The following is a 20357-nucleotide window of genomic DNA, read 5'->3' as shown; positions in this document are numbered from 1 at the left end:
CAGTCAGGTCTGGGCTGTATCTGTTCTTAGTTCTGCATTTTTTGAACGGAGCATGCTTATCTAAAATGGTGAGGAAGTTACTTTTAAAGAATGACCAGGCATCCTCAACTGACGGGATGAGGTCAATGTCCTTCCAGGATACCCGGGCCAGGTCGATTAGAAAGGCCTGCTCACAGAAGTGTTTTAGGGAGCGTTTGACAGTGATGAGGGGTGGTCGTTTGACTGCGGCTCCGTAGCGGATACAGGCAATGAGGCAGTGATCGCTGAGATCCTGGTTGAAGACAGCGGAGGTGTATTTGGAGGGCCAGTTGGTCAGGATGACGTCTATGAGGGTGCCCTTGTTTACAGAGTTAGGGTTGTACCTGGTGGGTTCCTTGATGATTTGTGTGAGATTGAGGGCATCTAGCTTAGATTGTAGGACTGGCGGGGTGTTAAGCATATCCCAGTTTAGGTCACCTAACAGAACAAACTCTGAAGCTAGATGGGGGCGATCAATTCACAAATGGTGTCCAGGGCACAGCTGGGAGCTGAGGGGGGTCGGTAGCAGGCGGCAACCGTGAGAGACTTATTTCTGGAGAGAGTAATTTTCAAAATTAGTAGTTCGAACTGTTTGGGTATGGACCTGGAAAGTATGACATTACTTTGCAGGCCATCTCTGCAGTAAACTGCAACTCCTCCCCCTTTGGCAGTTCTATCTTGACGGAAGATGTTATAGTTGGGTATGGAAATCTCTGGATTTTTGGTGGCCTTCCTGAGCCAGGATTCAGACACAGCAAGGACATCAGGGTTAGCAGAGTGTGCTAAAGCAGTGAGTAAGACAAACTTAGGGAGGAGGCTTCTGATGTTGACATGCATGAAACCAAGGCATTTTCGAACACAGAAGTCAACAAATGAGGGTGCCTGGGGACATGCAGGGCCTGGGTTTACCTCCACATCACCCGCGGAACAGAGAAGGAGTAGTATGAGGGTGCGGCTAAAGGCTATCAAAACTGGTCGCCTAGAGCGTTGGGGACAGAGAATAAGAGGAGCAGGTTTCTGGGCATGGTAGAATATATTCAGGGCATAATGCGCAGACAGGGGTATGGTGGGGTGCGGGTACAGCGGAGGTAAGCCCAGGCACTGGGTGATGATGAGAGAGGTTGTATCTCTGGACATGCTGGTAGTAATGGGTGAGGTCACCGCATGTGTGGGAGGTGGGACAAAGGAGTTATCAGGGGTATGAAGAGTGGAACTAGGGGCTCCATTGTGAACTAAAACAATGATAACTAACCTGAACAACAGTATACAAGGCATATTGACATTTGAGAGAGACATACAGCGAGGCATACAGTAATCACAGGTGTTGAATTGGGAAAGCTAGCTAAAACAGTAGGTGAGACAACAGCTAATTGAGGGAATGTTCTGTGCAACTTATATGAATATCACAAGAATATTCTGGCAACATCCACAGACAACTCCCATAACTTAATTAAATGTTCTGGAAACCTGTAGCCCTTTCCTGCAGTCAAATGAGTGGTCTCAATGGTGGAATGTTATTCATATTTTTCATAATTAAACGTTTTAATTAATATATTTCATAATTAATACACCTCACAATGTTCCCACCAGACTGTTCCCGCAACCTAATGAAACATTCTGATAACCTTTAAAGAACAGATTACATGTGTTCGAGGAACATTTCTGCAACACCAGGTGAATGTTTTTTTACAAACATTCTATAATCATCAGCACGACAGGACAGTTTTATGTTATGAGAACATTTTCCGTGACCTAACGAATGATGTGGAAACTTCAAAGAACAAATTTGGGTTTACTGGAAATGCCCCGTTTAAATGAGTTAACAATTTTTTGTAAATTTGATGCGAACTCCCCGTTTTTTCCGTAGCGCTCATAAGCTTCCATGAATTTCAAAAGAAAGCTTTACCTGGGCCTGAGCATCAGACTCCAGGGCCCTTTAATGCAGAGTTGTGTCAATGACGTGGTCAGTTTACAATTGGCTAATATTTATCATGTGGTATGCGCAGGCTGAAACATGGTGTGTTCAGAAGCAATCATAAACTTGAACATTTGAAACAAGCATGGTAACAAACTTTAACCTGTCACGCCTTGGTCATAGTATTTTGTGTTTTCGTTATATATTTGGTCAGGCCAGGGTGTGACATGGGTTTATTTTATTGTGTTTCGTATTGGGGTTTTGTAGGCATAGGGATTGCGGCTGAGTAGGGGTGTAGCATAGGTTTGGCTGCCTGAGGCGGTTCTCAATCAGAGTCAGGTGATTCTCGTTGTCTCTGATTGGGAACCATATTTAGGTAGCCGGGGTTTCACTGTGTATTTTGTGGGTGATTGTTCCTGTCTTTGTGTTTGCACCAGATAGGGCTGTTTCGGTTTTCACATTACGTATATTGTTTTTGTAAGTTCGTGTTTCTTTATTATTTAATAAACATGGATTGCAATAGCCACGCTGCATTTTGGTCCGATCCTTGCTACACCTCCTCGTCCGAGGAGGAGATAGAAGAAAGCCGTTACATAACCATCAGCTGTCAGAGCAGCTTACCGATTACTGCACCTGTACACAGCCCATCTGTAAATAGCCCACCCAACTACCTGATCCCCATATTATTTATTTTGTGCTCCTTTGCACCCCAGTATCTCTACTTGCACATCATCATCTGCACATCTATCACTCCAGTGTTAATGCTAAATTGTAATTATTCAGTCATTATGGTCTATTTGGGGGAGCACATTCTAAGAATGAGACAATTAGCTAACAATGTTACTTATCCTCTATGGGATCGGTGTTCCTCCACCGGGATGGTTGAGCTAACGTGCGCTAATGTGATTAGCTTGACGTTGTAAGTAACAAGAACATTTCCCAGGACATAGACATGTCTTATATGGGCAGAAAGCTTAAATTCCTGTTAATCTAACTGCACTGTCCAATTTACAGTAGCTATTACCGTCACTGGTGTAGAGAGGAGTAGGCAGGAGGCAGTCGCCGGTTTAGAACTTCTGAATTTCTTAAGCACCAGAGATCAAAGAGGGACGTATCCCAAACGCTGTTGTGCTCAAAATATATCTTCATGAACAAAAAGGCACAGGGCGAACACAAAGTGTAAAATATACAGTGCACAGGAAATAGTAGGAGAGATTCCTCTCAGGAATTCAAGTAACATTTAGAATGACCAACAAAGTAAAATGGCAGAGGGAGTATGTATACATATACAGTGATAGAGTGGGGGATGTAACCAGGTGTGTGTAATGATGACGAGAGTCCGGGGTTGATGAGTAGAGGGCGTTTGCCAGCAGTAGGTTTGGCAGTAGCTATTTATTTATTTTAATTTTATTTCACCTTTATGTAACCAGGTAGGCTAGTTGAGAACAAGTTCTCATTTGCAACTGCGACCTGGCCAAGATAAAGCATAGCAGTGTGAACAGACAACACAGAGTTACACATGGAGTAAACAATTAACAAGTCAATAACACAGTAGAAAAAAAAGGGGAGTCTATATACATTGTGTGCAAAAGGCATGAGGAGGTAGGCGAATAATTACAATTTTGCAGATTAACACTGGAGTGATAAATGATCAGATGGTCATGTACAGGTAGAGATATTGGTGTGCAAAAGAGCAGAAAAGTAAATAAATAAAACAGTATGGGGATGAGGTAGGTAAAAATGGGTGGGCTATTTACCGATAGACTATGTACAGCTGCAGCGATCGGTTAGCTGCTCAGATAGCAAATGTTTGAAGTTGGTGAGGGAGATAAAAGTCTCCAACTTCAGCGATTTTTGCAATTTGTTCCAGTCACAGGCAGCAGAGAACTGGAATGAAAGGCGGCCAAATGAGGTGTTGGCTTTAGGGATGATCAGTGAGATACACCTGCTGGAGCGCGTGCTACGGATGGGTGTTGCCATCATGACCAGTGAACTGAGATAAGGCGGAGCTTTACCTAGCATGGACTTGTAGATGACCTGGAGCCAGTGGGTCTGGCGACGAATATGTAGCGAGGGCCAGCCGACTAGAGCATACAAGTCGCAGTGGTGGGTGGTATAAGGTGCTTTAGTGACAAAACGGATGGCACTGTGATAAACTGCATCCAGTTTGCTGAATAGAGTGTTGGAAGCAATTTTGTAGATGACATCGCCGAAGTCGAGGATCGGTAGGATAGTCAGTTTTACTAGGGTAAGTTTGGCGGCGTGAGTGAAGGAGGCTTTGTTGCGGTATAGAAAGCCGACTCTTGATTTGATTTTCGATTGGAGATGTTTGATATGAGTCTGGAAGGAGAGTTTACAGTCTAGCCAGACACCTAGGTACTTATAGATGTCCACATATTCAAGGTCGGAACCATCCAGGGTGGTGATGCTGGTCAGGCGTGCGGGTGCAGGCAGCGAACGGTTGAAAAGCATGCATTTGGTTTTACTAGCGTTTAAGAGCAGTTGGAGGCCACGGAAGGAGTGTTGTATGGCATTGAAGCTCGTTTGGAGGTTAGATAGCACAGTGTCCAATGACGGGCCGGAAGTATATAGAATGGTGTCGTCTGCGTAGAGGTGGATCAGGGAATCGCACGCAGCAAGAGCAACATCATTGATATATACAGAGAAAAGAGTCGGCCCGAGGATTGAACCCTGTGGCACCCCCATAGAGACTGCCAGAGGACCGGACAGCATGCCCTCCGATTTGACACACTGAACTCTGTCTGCAAAGTAATTGGTGAACCAGGCAAGGCAGTCATCCGAAAAACCGAGGCAACTGAGTCTGCCGATAAGAATATGGTGATTGACAGAGTCGAAAGCCTTGGCAAGGTCGATGAAGACGGCTGCACAGTACTGTCTTTTATCGATGGCGGTCATGATATCGTTTAGTACCTTGAGCGTGGCTGAGGTGCACCCGTGACCGGCTCGGAAACCAGATTGCACAGTGGAGAAGTTACGGTGGGATTCGAGATGGTCAGTGACCTGTTTGTTGACTTGGCTTTCGAAGACCTTAGATAGGCAGGGCAGGATGGATATAGGTCTGTAACAGTTTGGGTCCAGGGTGTCTCCCCCTTTGAAGAGGGGGATGACTGCGGCAGCTTTCCAATCCTTGGGGATCTCAGACGATATGAAAGAGAGGTTGAACAGGCTGGTAATAGGGGTTGCGACAATGGAGGCGGATAGTTTCAGAAATAGAGGGTCCAGATTGTCAAGCCCAGCTGATTTGTACGGGTCCAGGTTTTGCAGCTCTTTCAGAACATCTGCTATCTGGATTTGGGTAAAGGAGAACCTGGAGAGGCTTGGGCGAGTAGCTGCGGGGGGGGCGCAGCTGTTGGCCGGGGTTGGAGTAGCCAGCTAGAAGGCCGACTACCCCGAACACCTGAGCTGGACAGGACAGGAAGCCAAAGTGAAGGCTGGTGTGACAATTACAGTGAAAACATTCCATGCTATTGTTTGAGAGTGCACAACCACAAAAAAATGTTTATCACGGCAACTGGTTTGATACATTCACCTCTGAAGGTACTCACATTCAATAATCTTGCTCTGATTGGTCATTCTGAGTGTCCCAGAGATAAAATGTGGCATAGTTTTGTTTGATCAAATAAATGTTTATATTCAAATGTAGGAACTGGGTTTTAAAGTTTGAACCCCTTGTTACGCGGTGCGGAGCAGGTGAACCCAAATGCAGACTCAGACGAGGAGACAAGGATAGGTAACCAATGTATTTATTGAAAAGCGGGAGAGGAGATGGGGTGCAGTCCTGGAGAATCTCGGGCAGGTAGTAGGGAATCCGGACTGAGGCTGAGGGCAAAGAGATTAGGAATCGGGTAAGCAGGTCTGGAGCGGAATCCAATGAAGCAGTAGAGAGACCCTAATCCCAGTAGCGGGGATCCAGGGCAGAAAAGCAGGACTGAGGAGACGAGGGACTGGAGACCGGTACCAGAGTCAGAGTAGACGGGACTGTACGTGAGTCTAGGGAAAACAGGCACAACAGGATAACAAAATCTATGCAGGAACAAACATCTTGAAATGCAGAATGACTGAGTAGAGGCTACGATCTGGCAGCGTGGACGTGGCAGGGCTGAGTTTGTAGGGTTCTTGATTATGGAACAGGTTGCAGCTGGTGGGAATCTGCTCTGCTTCCAGCACACCTGTCTCCACTCACACAATCACATAGAGAGAGACTGAAAGAGAGAGAGCGCACTGGGGGAGTGGTGGCAGGTTAGGGGGGTCCAGGATGAGAAGTAGAGGGCGTGGCAGGAGCAGATGTAACACCCCTGCTGTTTCTGGCCCCACACCGTGTGAAGATTAAGTGTCTTTTCTGTAGGAAGCTAATTTTCCATCATGTAGAACCTTCCTGGGAGTGTGTAAACTGAAAATGTTTTATTACCATATCATTTTTGTATGTTCTCTATAGTTATGTACTTGGAAATGTATCAATTGACCAATTCGGCACATTTGCGCAGACTTGATACAACATTTTCTGATGTATTGCAACGCTTTACTGGATCAGTCTGAAACTTTGCACATACACTGCTGACATCTAGTGGCCAAAATCTAAATTGCGTCTAAACCGATTTTTTTTATTATGGCCTTTCTCTTGCATTTCAAAAATGATATAACAAAAAATACATGTTTTTTTGTTTGGATTTTCTTTTACCAGATCTAATGTGATATATTCTCCTACATTAATTTCACATTTCCACAAACTTCAAAGTGTTTCCTTTCAAATGGTATCAGGAATATGCATATATATCCTTGCTTCAGGTCCTGAGCTACAGGCAATTAGATTTGAGTATGTCATTTTAGGCAAATATTGAAAAAAAGGTGATCCTTATTAACATTGACCCTAGTTTACAAAGACAGCATTACTAGTGGGGCATTTCAATAGGGACAAACACTTTTTATTCACTTTTACACATTAAAAAGTATATTACAATCGAAGAGACATAATCTTGGACTGGAACATATTCTTTACCACTTTGTAAATCTCTTTGGACTGAAGCCCATAGATAATTGGGTTAAGACAAGGAGCAACCAGAGGAAATATAATGGACGCCACTTTCCTGTGATTTGACCACTGTGGGTACCGATGAAGAAAGACAATGATGAAACCTGTCATCAGCATAATGACGTATACAGCCAGGTGTGTGAAACAAGTGTTCAGGGCTTTGCTGTTCAGCGACTTGCTCTTACTCTGCACACACACCATGGTGATCCTAATGTATGTCAGAGACACACTCACAATGGAGGCGATAAAAAGGAGCGCAGTGAAAAAGAGTCCGTATATGTCATTTATAAACACACTCTCACAGGAGAGCTTGAATAACGAAGCGTTGTCGCAGAAAGGGTTGAAAACATATGACCGGCAGCGTGACAAGCGGACAGAGAGACCTATAAGAACCGCCACAAAGAGAAATGCCACACCCCAGGCAAACACACACAGTTTTACCAGCATTTTGTTGTTCATGATGGAGGCATATCTCAAAGGGTTGCAGATGGCCATATACCTGTCAAAAGCCATGATCATTAGTATTGTATGTCCGGTCGTAGCAAACATGTGACCGCAGAACGCTTGTATGGCACACTCTACATAGGTAATATATCTTGCTGCACTTGCTTTGAAAATATCACTCAGCACTCGAGGTATGAAGGTGGTGATACTGAGAGCATCGTTGAAAGACATGTTGCAAAGGAGGATGTACATGGGCTGGTGCAGGCTCCTCTCCATGCAGATCACCACTGCGAGGCTGATGTTGGCCACCATTGTGAAGATGTAGATAACAAGGAGGATGATGAAGGCAGGGTAGGAGGACTGGGGGGTGACGTTTAACCCCTCTAGGAGGAGAACATGCTCATTGTATGTATGGTTCTCCATCTGAGGGGCGGAGAGACCTGAAAGAGAGAAGAGAATTAATGGAAAAACACATAAGATACACTTTCAATCAATCAAAACATGTATTATATTATAATCAAATCCCGACACTGTCACCAATTTCATGTGAAACTGGAATGACTTAGTCAAAGTTAAAGAAAATGTAAATGTCTAATGAAAAATGTGTATACATAGACGCCACTCACTTAATTTAATAAACGGCCCCTGCTACATAAACATACAGGCTTTATTCTAACATCTCATACCATTGACAGAGAGAGAGAGTGAAGTTATTCACTAGATTCCTCTGTGTCCAGTTCACCCTATCTGAAACATCAGCCAGAAAAAGCAACACCACCACCTTTTATTAGGTTAGGGGTGGTATCTCTAATGCTGGGGTATGTACAGTAGGTTCGGTCACAGTACTCTGTGGGGAAAGCGTTGCCAAGCAACAGGCTCTAAATTTGTTTCATCTCTCAGGTTCAGTAACTCACCTACAGTCTATAACCCTAACCCGCCAGGGTTCAACATTAACGCGCTGGCCTAGTGCCAGTATACAGTGTATTCGAAAAGTATTCAGACCCTTTAGCTTTTTCCACATTTTGTTAGGTTACAGCCTTATTCTAAAATGTATTACATTATTTTTTCCCTCATCAATCTGGACCCATTATAAAGCAAAAACAGTTTTTTACAAATTTTTGCTAATTTATAAAAATAACACAACTGAAATTTTGCATTTACAGTACTTTGTTGAAACACCTTTGGCAGCGATTACAGCCTCGAGTCTTCTTAGGTATGACGCTACAAGCTTCGCACGCCTGTATTTGGGGAGTTTCTCCCATTCTTCACTGCAGATCCTCTCAAGCTCTGTCAGGTTGGATGGGGAGAATTGCTGCACAGCTATTTTCTTAATTCTTTAAGTAATTATTTTTGTCCGTGATGTGTACGCCGAGGAACTTAAAACTTTCCATCTTCTCCACTACTGTCCAGTCGATGTGGATAGAGGGCTGCTCCCTCAAGTCCACAATCATCTCCTTTGTTATGTTGACATTGAGTGTGAGGTTAATTTCCTGACACCACACTCTGAGGGCCCTCACCTCCTCCCTGTAGGCCGACTCGTCGTTGTTGTTAATCATGCATACCACTGTAGTGTCGTCTGCAAACTTGATGATTGAGTTGGAGGTGTGCATGGCCACGCAGTCATGGGTGAACAAGGAATACAGGAGAGGGCTGAGAACGCTCCCTTGTGGGGCCCCAGTGTTGAGAATCAGCGAGGTGGAGATGTTGTTTCCTACCCTCACCACCTGGGGGCGGCCCGTCAGGAAGTCCAGGACCCAGTTGCACAGGTTGGCGGGTACTATAGTGTTAAATGCTGAGCTGTAGTCAATGAACAGCATTCTTACATAGGTACTCCTCTTGTCCAGATGGGTTAGGGCAGTGCGCAATGTGATTGTGATTGCGTCGTCTGTGGACCTATTGGGGCGGTAAGCAAATTGGAGTGGGTCTAGGGTGTCAGGTAGGGTGGAGGGGATATGGTCCTTGACTAGTCTCTCAAAGCACTTTATGATGACGCAAGTGAGTGCTACGGGGCGATAGTCATTTAGCTCAGTTACCTTAGCTTTCTTGGATACAGAAACAATCTTGAAGCATGTGGGAACAGCAGACTGGGATAAGGTTGATTGAATATGTCCATAAACACACCAGCAGCTGGTCTGTGCATGCTCTGAGGACATGGCTAGGGATGCCGAGGGATAACACCTTTAACTTCTTTGGGGGGCAGTATTGGGAATTTTGGATGAAAAGCGTGCCCAAATTAAGCTGCCTGCTACTCAGCCATAAAAGCTTGAATATGCATATGCATAGTTAGTATATTTGGATAGAAAACTCTGAGGTTTCTAAAACTGTTTGAATGATGTCTGTGAGTATAACAGAACTCATATGGCAGTCAAAAACCTGGGAAATCTGAGATTTGTAGTTTTTTAACTCAGCCCCTATCGAATACACAGGGAGATATTGGTCATTTTGCACTTCCTAAGGCTTCCACTAGATGTTAACAGTCTTTTGAAAGTTGTTTGATGCTTCTACTATAAAGGAGGGAGGAATGAGAGGGGATTGAGTCAGAGGTCTGCCAGCAGCCACAAGCTCAGTCTCGAGCGCTCACGTGAAAGGTAGCTGCGTTCCGCTTCATTTCTGAAGACAAAGGAATTCTCCGGTTGGAACATTATTGAAGATTTATGTTAAAACATCCTAAAGATTGATTCCATATATCGTTTGACATGTTTCTATGGACTGTAACGGAACTTTTTTAACTTTTCGTCTGAAACTAGTGAACGCACCTCATGAATGTGGATTACTGAACGCGCTAACTAAAGGAACCATTTTGACATAAATGATGGACATCATCGAACAAAACAAACATTTATTGTGGAACTGGGATTCCTGGGAGTGCATTCTGATGAAGATCATCAAATGTAAGTTAATATTTATAATGCTATTCTGACTAATGTTGACTCCACAACATGGAGGATATATGTATGGGCTCTGAGCGCTGTACTCATTATAGCATGGTGTGCTTTTTCGGTAAAGTATTTTTGAAATCTGACACAGCGGTTGCATTAAGGAGAAGTGTGTCACGTTCTGACCTTAGTTCCTTTGTTTTGTCTTTGTTTTAGTATGGTCAGGGCATGAGTTAGGGTGGGCAGTCTATGTTCTTTTTTCTATGATTTGGGATTTCTGTGTTTGGCCTGGTATGGTTCTCAATCAGAGGCAGCTGTCAATCGTTGTCCCTGATTGAGAACCATGTGTGTTCCACACGGAACTGTTTCGGTTTTTGTTATTTCACGTTGTTATTTTGTATTTTTCTGTGTTCTATTAAAAGTATCATGAACACTTACCACGCTGCGCATTGGTCCTCCGATCCTTCCTACTACTCCTCGTCAGAGGAGGAAGAAGACTGCGACAGAATCACCCACCACAACCGGACCAAGCAGCGTGGTACCCAGGAGCAGCGGGTTCAAGACACCTGGACCTGGGTACCACGCAGGCTCGGTGCTCGAGACCTCCAGTGCGCCTCCACGGTCCGGTCTATCCGGTGCCTCCTCCACACACCAGGCCTCTGGTGGCAGCCCCTCGCATCAGGCTGTCTCTCCGTCTCCTCCCTACAGGTACTCCCGCCTGTCCAGCGCTGCCAGAGTCTCCCGTCTGTCCTGAGCTGCCAGAGTCTCCCGTCTGTCCTGAGCTGCCAGAGTCTCCCGTCTGTCCTGAGCTGCCAGAGTCTCCCGTCTGTCCTGAGCTGCCAGAGTCTCCCGCCTGTCCTGAGCTGCCAGAGTCTCCCGCCTGTCCTGAGCTGCCAGAGTCTCCCGCCTGTCCTGAGCTGCCAGAGTCTCCCGCCTGTCCTGAGCTGCCAGAGTCTCCCGCCTGTCCTGAGCTGCCAGAGTCTCCCGCCTGTCCTGAGCTGCCAGAGTCTCCCGCCTGTCCTGAGCTGCCAGAGTCTCCCGCCTGTCCTGAGCTGCCAGAGTCTCCCGCCTGTCCTGAGCTGCCAGAGTCTCCCGCCTGTCCTGAGCTGCCAGAATCGCCCGCCTGTCCTGAGCTGCCAGAGTCGCCCGTCTGTCCTGAGCTGCCAGAGTCGCCCGTCTGTCCTGAGCTGCCAGAGTCGCCCGTCTGTCCTGAGCTGCCAGAGCCGCCCGCCAGTCAGGAGCTTCCAGAGCCGCCCGCCAGTCAGGAGCTGCCAGAGCCGCCGGTCAGTCAGGAGCTGCCAGAGCCGTCCGTTACTCCGGTGCTGCCGGAATCGCCCTTCACTCCGGAGCTGCCGGAATCGCCCTTCACTCCAGAGCTGCCAGAGTCTCCCACCTGTCCGTCGCCGCTCTGCCACGGAGGCAGGTTAATTAACTTGTTATGGTATAGGGGGCAGCATTTTCACTTTTGGATAAATAGTGTGCCCAATTTCAACTTCCTGCTACTCATGCCAAGAATATAAGATATTATTAGTATATTATTAGTAGATTTGGATAGAAAACACTCGGAAGTTTCTAAAACTGTTTGGATCATGTCTGTGAGTATAACATAACTTTTGTAGCAGGCAAAACCCCGAGGACTAACCGTTCAGATTTTTTTTTTTTAGGTCTTTGTCTGTTCACTGATTCTCATTGGGAAACGATATTTCTTAGGAACTTGTTTTCAGTTCCTACTGCTTCCACTGGATGTCACCAGTCTTTGCAATTTGGTTGAGGTTATTAATTTGTGCAATGAAGAAGTACGGCCATCTAGGAACTGCGTAGTTTGTTGTCTTCCTGTATTGAAAACAGATAGCCCGTCTTCAATTTGATCGATTATTAACGTTTAAAAATACCTAAAGTTGTATTACAAAAGTAGTTTGAAATGTTTTGGCAAAGTTTACAGGCAACTTTTGATATATTTTGTAGTGACGTTGCGCAATTTGGAAGCTGTTTTTTTCTTGTTCAAACGCGCCAAATAAATTGACATTTTGGATATATATGGACGGAATTAATCGCACAAAAGGACCAATTGTGATGTTTATGGGACATATTGGAGTGCCACCAAAAGATGCTCGTCAAAGGTAAGGCATGTTGTATATTTTATTTCTGCGTTTTGTGTAGCGCCTGCAGGGTTGAAATATGCTACCCTCTTTGTTTACTGTTGTGCTATCATCAGATAATAGCTTCTTATGCTTTCGCCGGAAAGCCTTTTTAAAATCGGACATGTTGGCTGGATTCACAAAGAGTGTAGCTTTAATTTAGTATCTTACATGTGTGATTTAATGAAAGTTTGATTTTTATATCAATTTATTTGAATTTGCCGCGCTGCATTTTCCCTGGCTTTTGGCCAAGTGGGACGCAAGTGTACCCAATACCATACGAAGTTAAGAGGCGGACAGAGACTATGATGGAGTGGGGTCCACGTCCCGCGCCAGAGCCGCCACCACGGACAGACGCCCACCCAGATCCTCCCCTATAGGTTCAGATTTTGCGCCGGAGTCCGCACCTTTGGGGGGGGGGGGGTACAGACACGTTCTGACCTTAGTTCCTTTGTTTTGTCTTTGTTTTAGTATGGTCAGGGCGTGAGTTGGGGTCGGCAGTCTATGTTCTTTTTTTTATGATTTGGGATTTCTGTGTTTGGCCTGGTATGGTTCTCAGTCAGAGGCAGCTGTCAATCGTTGTCCCTGATTGAGAACCATACTTAGGTAGCCTGTTTTCACCCTTGAGTTGTGGGTGATTGTTTCCTATTTTCTGTGTCTGTGTGTTCCACACAGAACTGTTTCGGTTTTTGTTATTTCACGTTGTTATTTTGTATTTTTCTGTGTTCTATTAAAAATATCATGAACACTTACCACGCTGTGCATTGTTCCTCCGATCCTTCCTACTACTCCTCGTCAGAGGAGGAACAAACTGTATCTATAATTCCGTGCATAGTAGTTGTATATTTTATCAATGTTTATTATGAGTATTTCTGTGAATTGATGTGGCTCTCTGCAAAATCACCGGATGTTTTGGAACTACTGAACATAACGCACCAATGTAAACTCAGATTTATGGATATAAATATGAACTTTACCGAACAAAATATACATATATTGTGTCCTGAAGTCCTCTGAGTGTCATCTGATGAAGATCATCAAAGGTTAGGGATTAATTTTATCTATATTTCTGCTTTTTGTGACTCCTCTCTTTGGTTGGAAAATGGCTGAATGCTTTCTGTGACTAGTTGCTGACCTAACATGTTGTGCTTTCACGGAAAAGCATTTTTGAAATCGAACACTGTGGTTGGATTAACGAGAAGTTTAAATGGTGTGAAATACTTCCATGTTTGAGGAATGTTAATTATGGGATTTCTGTTGTTTTGAATTTGGTACCCTGCAGTTTCACTGGCTGTTGAGAGGTGGGACGCTCACATCCCGAATGATCCCAGAGAGGTTAAATGTTTTGGTCACGCTGGCTGCAGTGAAGGAGAGCCTGCAGGTTTTGGTAGCAGACCGTGTCGGTGGCACTGTATTGTCCTCAAAGCGAGCAAAGAAGTTGTTTAGTTTGTCTGGGAGTAAGACATCGTGGTCCGCGATGGGGCTGGTTTTCTTTTTGTAGTCCATGATTGACTGTAGACCCTGCCACATACCTCTCGTGTCTGAGCCTTTGAATTGCGACTCTACTTTGTCTCTATACTGACGCTTAGCTTGTTTGATTGCCTTGTGGAGGGAATAGCTACACTGTTTGCATTCGGTCATGTTTCCGGTCGCCTTGCCCTGATTAAAAGCAGTGGTACGCGCTTTCAGTTTTGTGCGAATGCTGCCATCAATCCACGGTTTCTGGTTGGGGAAGGTTTTAATAGTCGCTGTGGGTACAACATCACCGATGCACTTGCTAATAAACTCACTCACCGAATCAGCATATTCATCAATGTTATTGTCCAACGCTATGCGGAACATATCCCAGTCCACGTGATCGAAGCAATTTTGAAGTGTGGAATCCGATTGGTCGGACCAGCGTTGAACAGACCTGAGAATGGTCGTTTCCTGTTTTAGTTTCTGTCTATAGGCTGGGAGCAACAAGACGGAGTCGTGGTCAGATTTTCCAAAAGGAGGGAGGGGTAGGGCTTTTAATGCATCACGAAAGTTAGCCTGATGGGGATAGGGCTGATTGCTGCCCCCTTTGGGGTGATTGCGTGCCCATGGTAAACAGAAATAAAATCTGTCAAAAATGGCTAATATATGCAATTAAAAATAATTATTGAATAGAAAACACTCTAAAGCTTCTAAAACCGTTTAAATTATGTCTGTAAGTAAAGCAGAACTCTCAGGGCACTCATTCTCCCAAACTCTCTCTTGTCATCCAAAAAGTTGGCCCAACTTTGACGTCATCGCCCCCACCCTTCCCAAGCACCTACAGTCCTGGGAACAGTTCCTATGCCTTCAGCGCGGTGTCCGCTTTCAATGGGGCTTCTCATTGTGTGAATCGCGCTCTCACGAGAGTAATGACGGGCCGAAACCGTTCGGTCGCGCGAGAAAACAGGTTACTCTCATGCGCATTCTGCTCCTGTGGTGTCTTTCTTCCAAGATTGATTAAACGATGCCTGTGTTTCTCTTCGTCCTGAGAATTGCTGTGAAGCTATATAGCATGCTAACGCTGTGTTCTGAACCAAGTTTGACAAGTTTAGTCGACATATATTATGTAATTTCAACGTTTTGGTGCGCACTAACTTTACTTTTTGGCTGCATTTCAACCGAAATATGTCGTGTTTGTTAACCGAAAGACACAGACTTCAAAACTAAAGCTGTTTTTGGTAAGTATAAACCCTTCCAGGTCTTCTGATGGAAGAACAGCAAAGGTAAGGGAACATTTATGTGTTAAATTTGGGTTTCTGTGGACTCCGAGATAGAGGAGCCAAAATGCTAATTCCTGAGCGCCGACTCACATTATAGCCTAGTGAACGAAATCTGTAAAGTTAAAAATAAATGTAACACAGCGATTGCATTTAGAAGAAGTGTATCTTTCTATATATATGTAGAACATGCATATTTAGTCAAAGTTTATGTTGTGTATTCCATGTTAGCTGACGGCGTGTGCAGAAGCCATCGTCATTTCTCCGGACATTTGAGTAGCATTTTTTTAACAATGCGTCATTGTAAACAGAGATTTATGGATATTTATAGCATAGTATTGAAAAAAACATAAATGTACATAAATGTACATAATGTTATATTACTGTCATCTGATGAAGATTTCAAAAGGTTAGTTAAATTATTTTTCTTTTAATCCTGCGTTTGGTGATTGCATATTTTGTTCAATTTGGCTATGGAAATTAGCTGTGTCTTCGGTGTGTATTCGGTGGTGGTTTGACATAAATATGTGCTATGTTTTCGCCGTAAAACATTTTAGAAATCTGACTTGCTGGCTTGATAAACAAGTTGTTTATCTTTCATTTGAGCTATTGGACTTGTTAATGTGTGGAGGTTAAATATTTCTAAGAATATTTTTGCATTCCGTGCGCCACCGTTCCAGCTGACGGTGGGGGGGCTGGTCCCCAATTGCGAACCAACATCTTTGTCAGGCTTTTAGAGTAACACTGATCTAGGGTTTTGCCAGCCCGGGTCGCACATTCTTAATGCTGATAAAAATGAGGGTGCCTTGTTTTCAGATTAGCCTTATTAACTTCTTACGGCTGCAGGGGCAGTATTGAGTAGCTTGGATGAAAGGATAATGGACATTATCGAACAAATCAAGCATTTATTGTGGAACTAGGATTCCTGGGAGTGCATTCTGATGAAGATTGTCAAAGGTAAGGGAATATTTATAATGTGATTTCTGATTTCTGTTGACTCCAACATGGCGGATAATTTATTTTCTGAGCGCCGTCTCAGATTATTGCATGGTATGCTTTTTCCATAAAGTTTTTTTGAAATCTGACACAGTGGTTGCATTAAGGAGAGGTATATCTATATTTACATGTCTAACAATTCTATTTATCGACATTTATAATGAGTATTTCTGTAAAATGATGTGGCTCTCTGCAATATCACAGGATGTTTTTGGAACTAGTGAACGTAACACGCCAATGTATACTGAGATTTTCTTATATAAATATGAACTGTATCAAACAAAACATACATGTATTGTGTAACATGAAGTCCTATGAGTGTCATCTGATGAAGATCATCAAAGGTTAGTGATTCATTTTATCTCTATTTGTGCTTTTTGTGACTCCTCTCTTTGGCTGGAAAAATGGCGCCACAGAAAAAGTATTCTGTGAGTTGGTGGTGACCTAACATAATCATTTGTGGTGCTTTCGCTGTAAAGCCTATTTAAAATCGGACACTGTGTGGGATTAACAACAAGATTACCTTTAAAACGGTATAAGATACATGTATGTTTGAGGAATTTTAATTATGAGATTTCTGTTTTTAACGGGATTGCAGCCCTAAGTTAAAATCCCCAGCTACAATAAATGCAGCCTCAGGATATGTGGTTTCCAGTTTAGATAGAGTCCAATGAAGTTCTTTCAGGGCCGTCGATGTGACTGCTTGGGGGGGATATACACGACTGTGATTGTAATCGAAGAGAATTCTCTCGGTAGATAATGCGGTTGGCATTTGATTATTAAGGAATTCTAGGTCAGGTGTACAAAAGGACTTGAGTTCCTGTATTTTGTTATGATCACACCACGTCTCGTTAATCATAAGACATACACTCCCACCCTTCTTCTTACCAAAGAGATGTTTGTTTCTGTCTGCGAAATGCGTGAAGAAACCAGGTGGCTGTACCGACGCTGATAATGTATCCCGAGTGAGCCATGTTTCTGGGAAACAAAGAACGTTACAATCTCTGATGTCCCTCTGGAAGGCAACCCTTGCTCAGATTTTGTCTACCTTGTTGTCAAAAGACTGGACATTGGCGAGTAGTATACTCGGGAGCGGTGCGCGATGTGGTGTCTACGGAGCCTGTCCAGAAGACCGCTCCATCTGTCCCTTCTGCGGCGCCATTGTTTTGGGTCGCCGGCTGTGATCCGATCCATTGTCCTGGGTGGTGGACCAAACAGAGGATCCACTTCGGGAAAGTCGTATTCCTGGTCGTAATGTTGGTAAGTTTACATTGCTCTTATATCCAATAGTTCCTCCCAGTTGTATGTAATAAAACTTACGATTTCCTGGGGTAACAATGTAAGAATTAATACATTAAAAAAATACTGCATAGTTTCCTAGGAACGCGAAAAGGGGCGGCCATCTCAGTCGGCGCCAGAAACTACAACTGATAAGAGGATGGAATGTAATGGACATTTTTACGTTTGTGCTTTTGTAATAAAGAATTTCTGTGTTCTGTTTATGCTTTTATAATAAACCATTTCTGTGTTCATGCAAGTGACCGATTGAACACCTCACTATCAGTATCTGCAATTTGGCAGTATGCCCAGAACCTTGTTTTGAGAATGAAAGGGATATCGCAGTTTTAAGGTCTCAGCTTGGAGAGAAGAAGCCTTGTCAGGTATTGGTCTGCCATGCATGAACCAGTATTGATCAGTCACATGCATGAACCAAACGTTAATGATTAATTAATTATGACTGATGAATACACTAAATCATGCAAATATTACTTTCTGTGTACGTATATAAGAAAACTAACGGGACTGTCCCGTTGGATCTCCTGATCGACATGTGTACTTGGTGCATTGAGTTGGTTGGAACCCCTCCAGAGCTTTGACAATGAACAATGATTCATTTAAGATTGACTTCGAGTGTTCCTTTGTAAGAATTTCCACAGCAGATAATTTTCCTGTCAAAATGTAACGAGTACTTATGGGTGTCAGGGAACATTTTTGGAGTAAAAAGTACATTATTTTCTTTAGGAATATAGTGAAGTAAATGTAAAAGATACCAAAGAAAACTACTTAAGTAGTACTTTCAAGTATTTTTACCTAAGTACTTTACACCACTGGTGCAGGGTGCATAGTCCGTTGATGAGAAGATCATTGTGGATCAGGTGGCCGGGTTTGTGGGGGCCATGGTGAGGAGGAAGAGGTAGCAGGAGGTTTTGACCTAAACTGTTTGCCAGAGGCAAGTCTTTGGCAGAGGGGATGTCCAGGATGGAAGAGGGAGGCGATGATCTTTCCCACACGTTTCCTTGCGCTGGAGTCGTGCAGGACCTCGATGGAGGGTAGGTGGCAGCCGATAACCCTCTCAGCAGACCGGATAATATTTTGAAGTTTGCCCATGGACCAGGCAGACCTATTCCTGAACCACACAGTGATCGAGGAGGTGAAGATGGACTTGATGATGGTAATGTAGAATTGAATCAGTATTGTCAATGAGAATTTGTATTTCTTCAGCTGATGCAAGTACATCCACTGGTGTACCTTCTTGATGGCTGTGAAGTTATCCTCCCACTTGAGGTTGTGGGAGATGATGGTCCCCAGGAATTAAAATTAAAATGTCTCGCAATGCTTACAGCTGTGCCATTGATTTCAAGGGGGAGAAGTCGTGAGGGACGCTTCCTGAAGTCAATCACCTTCACAGTTTTGAGAGTGTTCAGCTCCAGATTACTGTGACTGCACCAGGCCACAGAAAACAAGATAATGTATAATGGATGAAGCAGAAACAGACTGGTACCCAGGTATGGGGTAGTGTCATGATGTTGGCCTGGGGGGTAGGTTTATGGCAGTCATAAATACCTCTTCCCCCCTGTTTCCTCTCTCTACCCTACTGATGTGACATTTGAAAACTCCTTGGTTAACATAGAGATTCTGGGAACATCAGAAGGTGGGGGGAAATGAACTATATTCTGGTAATCCGACCAATTGAACATATACGGTGGTACTTAATGAATATGATGTCAGTTCGGTTGTCATCTGAGACATTCTCATCAATGATAAGATGACATAAACTCTACAGTGGAAAGTCTGCACATTGTAGTTATTGGATTCACAGGGAACTGTTGCTCAATTTAAATGTTTTAATATAAAATTATTGTTGAAGAGATTAAATGTAATTTTAGCTTCCAAATGAGAGATTTGGGTTTTCATAAGGTTAGGGCTCTGCTCAATCAGTGGCCTGCTCCTGTGAAGGGACATGGGTTATAAAACTTTTCAAACACGCCCTCCTCTCCCTTCCTATATAAAGCCTTGACAACAATATAACCTCCTGTTCCAAGTACGTGAGGTCTGCAGCCTCTGCGTAAAAAGGACTAACATGTCAACTACAGAACTAAGCCAACCTCACAGTGAGCTTTGGTTTCGAATGGTATGAACTTTGAACTCTTATTCACTACATAAGTGATACCTTCTAGCCGTTGAGTTAGCCACAGCAGCTGCAAACGCGGGCTAGGAAAGAACAGACAGAGTATCCCGTCTACCACACAACGACATTACTACTACGTATCTAATTGACCCACAGAGACATTCTCCAAAGGACAAAGGACTCGGTTTGGCAACACGGCCTTACATCTACCACCAACCTACCGAAGCGCAGCTCAGAGTAAATATTTATTGCATTTTCGGCGGTAATTTAGAATGCATAAGATACTGTATTTACGATAGCACAGCTTCTCCCTTTGTCCCTCAGTCTTCCTGCTCTTTCACTCAAACCCAGACCCTTTTCTTTTGTGTAACCAGCTGACGTTTTCCTTTATGATGTCATTTGTAATCCAGGTATGATTCATTCTGTGTATATGTAATTCTGTGTGATTAGTTAGGTATTTAGTAAATAAATAATTAAACCCAATTTTGTATTGCTGATTCAACTTGTTAGCCAGGGTTCGTGAAGAATTTACAACTTTCAGATGAGACAAAATTAAGGTGACGATTAATATTGACTGCTATTGATGTAAAATGTTACTAGGTCTTTAAGAGTTTATTCGGAAGATAACAGCTCTATAAATATTATTTCGTGGTGCCCCGACTCTCTAGTTAATTACATTTACATGATTAGCTCAATCAGGTAATAATAGTTACGGAGAAAGGATTTTATAGAATAGCATGTCATATCACTTAATTTGGCTGTAAGTGTCTTCTTCC

General features: G+C 43.7%; 1 protein-coding gene across 1 annotated transcript; it reads right to left on the bottom strand.

Moving 5' to 3' along the window:
* Positions 1-6782: 6782 nt before the first annotated feature.
* LOC109872666 (olfactory receptor-like protein COR2) lies at positions 6783-7859 on the bottom strand. Its single transcript, XM_031808083.1, has one exon. It carries the CDS (start codon positions 7848-7850, stop codon positions 6906-6908), a length of 945 nt encoding a protein of 314 aa, XP_031663943.1. The 5' UTR covers positions 7851-7859; the 3' UTR covers positions 6783-6905.
* Between the last annotated feature and the right edge of the window lie 12498 nt (positions 7860-20357).

Source organism: Oncorhynchus kisutch, linkage group LG28 (genome assembly GCF_002021735.2).
Source record: "Oncorhynchus kisutch isolate 150728-3 linkage group LG28, Okis_V2, whole genome shotgun sequence".
In the NCBI taxonomy this organism is placed as follows: Eukaryota; Metazoa; Chordata; class Actinopteri; order Salmoniformes; family Salmonidae; genus Oncorhynchus; species Oncorhynchus kisutch.
This window is presented reverse-complemented; position numbering and strand designations above follow the sequence as displayed.

Excerpts from the sequence above, each read along its gene's own strand:
- LOC109872666 (XM_031808083.1), bottom strand. The coding sequence starts at position 7,850 with ATGGAGAACCATACATACAATGAGCATGTTCTCCTCCTAGAGGGGTTA.